General features: G+C 45.6%; 1 protein-coding gene across 11 annotated transcripts in view; it reads left to right on the forward strand.

The window, feature by feature from the left end:
• Positions 1 to 5,628, forward strand: part of IMMP1L (inner mitochondrial membrane peptidase subunit 1) — an 84,360-nt gene extending 78,732 nt beyond the window's left edge. For 10 of the 11 annotated variants that reach the window (XM_030200671.1, XM_030200676.1, XM_030200668.1 and 7 more), the window contains one exon: positions 5,451 to 5,628. In XM_030200671.1, coding sequence (XP_030056531.1) covers positions 5,451 to 5,519 — 69 coding nt within the window. In that variant the 3' untranslated portion in view covers positions 5,520 to 5,628. The remainder of the gene's footprint in view (positions 1 to 5,450) is intronic. The other variant, XM_030200669.1, reaches the window with a different exon arrangement.
• The last annotated feature ends 372 nt before the right edge of the window (positions 5,629 to 6,000 follow it).

The raw sequence follows: 6,000 nt of genomic DNA on the forward strand, positions 1-6,000 counted from the left end.
TAAAGTATTTCTATTTACAGTAAAGTCTCAATTATCCGACCTAAACGGGACCGAACCATTGCCAGATAATACGAAAAACAATGGTAACCCCTCAAACTGCAGAAACAAAGGTTGTAAAAGCAGGGTCCCGGCTCACAACGGTGATAAAAGTAGAGTACTGAGTTTGGAAAACGGAGAGAGAAACCATGTGACGTCACCGGGGGGGTCTGTCGGATATGCCAGAAAGTCGGATAATCAATTTCATTGAGTGTCCCCTGGTCTTTGCAGTTTTTGAAAGAGTGAAAAATCAATTCACTTTTACCAGTTCCCCAGAGCCGATAGCCTCCCCAGCCATAATTGTGGCTCCATGGTGGTAGTGGATGGTACCAGCCCCTAGTGCTGGTATCCTCAATTGTGGTCTACCAGTAGGGGCTGATGCCAGGGCAGAAGTGCTGCCCACCAGGAGTAGGCAGATGCTATAGATCAGTTCAGTGGATGGGACATCAGCTTTAGTATTTAAGAAGATTGGGAGATAAGGGTTTTCTTTAGTTTTAAAAAAGGTAGGGTGCATTGGGGGATAGGGTTGTGAAAGTTCTGGTTGCAGCAGTGTAAAATCCAAATTTATCATAGGATTCACTTACCTGCAGTACCGATCAGTGGCGTAGCAAGGGCGGTGGGGGGCGGTCCGCCCCAGGTGTCAGCGGGTTGGGGGTGCTCCGTCGAGAGCCAACAGCTCTCGTCTCCTGCCACCACCCTGCCTTTTTTAATCCATGCAGCGACGCAGGCAGCGCCTTGCATCTGTCCTGTGTGTGCTGTGAAAGGAGAAAATCGCCTCGCTGACGTCGGGCCTTCCCTCGCTGTGTCCCGCCCTCTTCTGAGGTAACTTCCTATTTCCTCAAGGGTGGGACACAGCGAGGGAAGGCCCGACGTCAGCGAGGCGATTTTCTCTTTTCACAGCACACACACACAGGGCAGACCTGAGGTGCTGCCTGCGCCGCTGCATGGATTTTTTTAAAAAAGGCAGGGTCGTGGCAGGAGAAGAGGGCTCTGTCGGCTCTCGACGGAGGGGGGACGGGACTGGGTCGGGAGAGGGGGAGCTCAGAGGGGAGAAAGGGATTGGGGAGGGTGGGGGAGCTCAGATGGGTGCTCAGAGGGGAGAAGGGGATTGGGGAGGGGTGGGGGAGCTCAGAGAGGAGAAGGGGTTTGGGGAGGGGAGTGCTCAGATGGGAGAAGGGGTCTGAAGCTGCAACTGGGGTCTGACAAGGGAGCAGGAGGGAAAATGGGTCCATGCTTGGGGCTGGTGGGAAAATGGGTCTGTGGCTGAAAAGGGGGGATACAAGGCATGTGGTGGATGAAGGGGGCTGAAAAGGGGCAGGGGCTGAAATTGTGGGGACTGGGGGCTTTAAAGAGGACAGGGAGAACTGGCTGGGGCTGAAGCTCGGGACTGGTGAGAGGAAAGGGCTGGGGTTGAAACTAGGGGCTGAAAAGGGGACAGGGAGAAGTGGCTGGGGGCTGAAGCTCGGGACTGATGGGTTCCTTACCAAATCCAGAGGCCACTACTCCATCCTCATCCTCCTTGATCTATCCGCCACTTTTGACACTGTGAATCATGACTTACTTCTTGCCACACTGTCCTCATTTGGGTTCCAGGGCTCTGTCCTCTCCTGGTTCTCCTCCTATCTCTCCCACTGCACCTTCAGAGTTCACTCTCATGGATCTTCCTCCACCCCTATCCCCCTATCTGTTGGTGTTCCCCAGGGATCGGTCCTTGGACCCCTTCTCTTCTCAATCTACACCTCTTCCCTGGGCGCCCTGATCTCATCTCATTGTTTTCAGTATCATCTCTATGCTGATGACACCCAGCTATATCTGTCCACACCAGACATCACCGCAGAGACCCAGGCAAAGGTATCAGCCTGCCTATCCGACATTGCTGCCTGGATGTCCAACCGCCACCTGAAACTGAACATTTCCAAGACCGAGCTCATCGTCTTTCCACCAAAACCCATGTCTCCTCTTCTTCCACTTTCTAGCTCAGTTGATAACACCCTTATCCTCCCCGTCTCATCTGCCCGCAACCTCGGAGTCATCTTTGACTCCTCCCTCTCCTTCTCTGTGCATATCCAGCAGACTGCCAAGACCTGCCGCTTCTTCCTCTTTAACATCAGCAAAATTCGCCCTTTCCTCTCTGAACACACCACCCAAACTCTCGTCCATGCTCTCATTACCTCTCGCCTTGACTACTGCAACTTACTCCTCACTGGCCTCCCACTTAGCCATCTATCCCCCCTTCAGTCTGTTCAGAACTCTGCGGCACGTCTCATATTCCGCCAAAACCGATTTACTCATATCACCCCTCTCCTCAGGTCATTTCACTGGCTTCCAATCAGATACTGCATTCAATTCAAGCTTCTCCTTCTTACCTACAAATGCATTCAGTCTGCTGCCCCTCTCTACCTCTCCTCCCTCATCTCCCCCTATGTTCCTGCCCGTAACCTCCGTTCACAGGACAAATCCCTCCTCTCTGTACCCTTCTCCAACACCGCCAACTCCAGGTTCCGCTCATTCTGCCTCGCCTCACCCTATGCTTGGAACAACCTTCCTGAGCCCTTTCGCCAAGCCTCCTCCCTGCCTATCTTCAAGTCTGTGCTTAAAACCCACCTCTTCAATGCTGCATTCGGCACCTAACTCTTACCGTTCACTAAATCCAGACTGCCCCAATTTGACCGCCCCTATCGGACTGTCCGTTCACTTGTCTCTTAGATTGTAAGCTCCTTGAGCAGGGACCGTCCCTCTATGTTAAATTGTACAGCGCTGCGTAACCCTAGTAGCGCTTTAGAAATGTTAAGTAGTAGTAAGTAGTAGAATAGGGCTGGGGACTGGTGGGATAGTGGGGCTGTAAAGGGGGGCAGATGGGAGATGTGGGCTGGGGCTGGAACTAGGGGCAGGTGGAATAAGGGGGCTGTAACTGGGGCCTGAAAAGAGGGAGCAGAGAGAGAGGGGACAGACCCTGGATGGAAGGGGGGAGCGTGAGGGAGGGTAGACTTTGGATGGATGAGAGAGGGAGGGCAGACCCTGGATGGATGGGAGAGGGAGGGCAGACAGATTGAAGGGGCAGAGAGAAAGGGCAGATGGTGGGTGGAAGGGGAAAGAGGGCAGACTGGGGCAAATGGTGGATGGAAGGGGCATAGATAGAGGGTAGATGTGGATGGAAGGGGGAGAGAGAGGGCAGATGTTGATGGAAGGGGGAGAGAGAGAGATGGCGGACTGGGGCAGATGGTGGATGGAAGGGGCAGAAATAGAGGGCAGATGTGGATGGAAGGAGCAGAGCGAGAGAGGGCAGACACTGGATGGCAGAGAGAGAGAGCAAAGACAGATGCTGGATGGAAGGAAGACAGTGAAAAGAAGATGAGGAAAGCAGAAACCAGAGACAACAAACTGTAAATAAAATATATATTTTCATTTTTTTGCTTTAGGATATAGTATTGTAGCTATGTTTATAAATAGAACATGTAAATAAGGTAATCTTTTTATTGGACTAATTTTAATACATTTTGACTTAACTTTCAGAGAACAAAACCCCTTTCCTCAGGTCAGGATAGGATACTGTAACAGCACTATACTGTATTGACCTGAGGAAGGAGATTTTGGCCTCTGGAAGCTAAATGTAGTAGTCCAATAAAATGGTATTATTTTATTTTCTGTATTTGTTTTATTTCTATTTGTTAATTTGTAAAGTGGTGATTGGTATTTGTTAGTTTTTTCAAATTTACATCTGCTGTCTTTATATTTTGCACAGTACTAGGAGACATTTTCTGTTTCTGTGGTGTTGCATTGTATGCAGAGTCTGGCATCGGGGGTTCAGTTTAATTTTTGTCTAAATAGAAAGCTTATGATTACTTATTCTATAGTGGATTAGGGTGTATCTGTGTTTGTGAAAAAGACATGGCTTTCGGTTGGCATTGACTGTGCAGGATCGACGATCTGTACTAATCTGTCTGTTTTCATTTTACAATAGGTGAATTGATGTTCTAGTGCTCCCTGTAGTGTTTAAGATGCTTTCCTTTTCCTTGTGTGACTAGTACAAATTACTGCTTATGGTATGGCAGAATTGCTCTATAGGTCCTGAGTGTTTTGTATTCTCGGTATGCCTAGTACTGGATTTGGGGGTAGTTGACCAGCCCCGGGTGTCAACTACCCTAGCTACGCCACTGGTACTGATATCGCAGGAGGGAGAATTGTGCAGCAAATTTTTAAGCTGGAAAATAGTGTAAAACATGTTTTAGTGTGGGTGAGCTAAGAGAGCAGCAGGTTGAGAACCTGGGAAACCCCATTCAAATTCCACTGCTGCTTCTTGTGATCTTGGGCAAGTCATTTAACCCTCCATTGCCTCAGGTACAAACTTAGATTGTGAGCCTTCCAAGGACAGGAAAATCCCTACTGTGTACCTGTATGTAACTTTCCATGACTAAAGTTGTGAGCCAAATCCAAAATCCTTTCCTTCCCTTAGGAGTCCCTTTTAATAAGCTGTGTTAGGCATTATTCACACCTAACACAGCTAAAATGAAGTAGCATGGGATGCACTCAGGTGTCCTCTGGTAACTTGCATAAACTAAAGAAATGTTTCCATTTTTTTTTTTCATGGGCATGTCAGAGGCATATAGTGGGCATTCCTGTGCTAACCAGTTTGTGCATCTCCATTACCACATGCTAACGGGTTAACACAGGAAAATCCTGTGAGCCCTTAACACCCACAAACTGGATGGCTCCTTCACTGATTTTGGAAATATCTGTTTTGTTTTTTTTTACATGAGGCCTTTTCCTTCTTTTGAATATTAAATTTATGTAGAATCACTGTAGATATGTTAGATGAAATTGAGTTTTTCTACTATTGATTATTGAATATTGGTTACATTTTAAATAGAAAAATTACCTCCAAACTTGTGGAAACCACATTGAAATAAATAAAAATATGTAGGGAACATTAGTGCATGGCCATTAATACAAAAAAAATAGAACAGGCCCTTTTATGGCTGTGGGAAAAATGGCCTTAGCGCACAAGAAAACCCTGTGTAAGGGCATGATAAGACCACTTTTCACTGCAGCTTAGTAAAAGGACCCCTTAGTTTACTGGATGCTCCCTTCAGCCTGCCAAACACCTGATATATAAAAGTCTGCCTTGGTATTTATTGGAGAGATGTTACTATTGTGATTTTTGGGATCCATGGACAGAGATATGTTACTTGAAGACCTACAATTGCCTTTTTTGAGCTGAAAAATGGCAATTTCATTATTTGAAGTTGTTAATTTATAGGTGTTTTTAAACTAAACCAATAATATGAAGTTAAGTTTTTAATAATTTTCTGATTTCAGGTGCTAAAATGTGACCATGGTTGTTATAATTTTTTCCCTGTATAGTTTTTATTGAAAAAAAGGTGGATTTTTGATTTTTGGCATTTTATATTTTGCAGGTATGGCCTCTGAATGCATTTGGATTCCTACAAGCTAGCCCAAATGGCCGTATACTTCGTAAAGATTAAGTGATTGATTGAAAAGTGGTCCACTATTTTACACTGTATTTAAAGGTTTTATTTAAAATAAAGGTATTTTTAACTATAAAAGATCTTGTATCTTTAATTGCTATATTGCAACATCACATAGAACTCGGAACTGCAGTTGTTGGTTGTACCACTGACTTTGATCCCATTACCCAATAAATGTCTCCTGTCATGCTAATATCAGACGACCTGGTAGGCTTTGCCCTAAATTTATATTTTATGTTAAGTATGTTGGAATAAACTTGTGAGCTTCATCGGTTTGAGGAGCAGGATTATTCATATTATGGTTTCTTCACTCCAGAAAATGTTACTGATGTCTAATTTATTCAAAAAAAAGTCATTGGTTTAGAATACATTAGGGTTATACATTTAAGGGCCTATATGCTAAACTGTATTAATGTCAATGCACGTTTTCACAACTCGTTAAAGCAGACATTTAACAGTGTTGTTCACGTGTGTAAAC

This window comes from Microcaecilia unicolor, chromosome 4 (assembly GCF_901765095.1).
Source record: "Microcaecilia unicolor chromosome 4, aMicUni1.1, whole genome shotgun sequence".
In the NCBI taxonomy this organism is placed as follows: domain Eukaryota; kingdom Metazoa; phylum Chordata; class Amphibia; order Gymnophiona; family Siphonopidae; genus Microcaecilia; species Microcaecilia unicolor.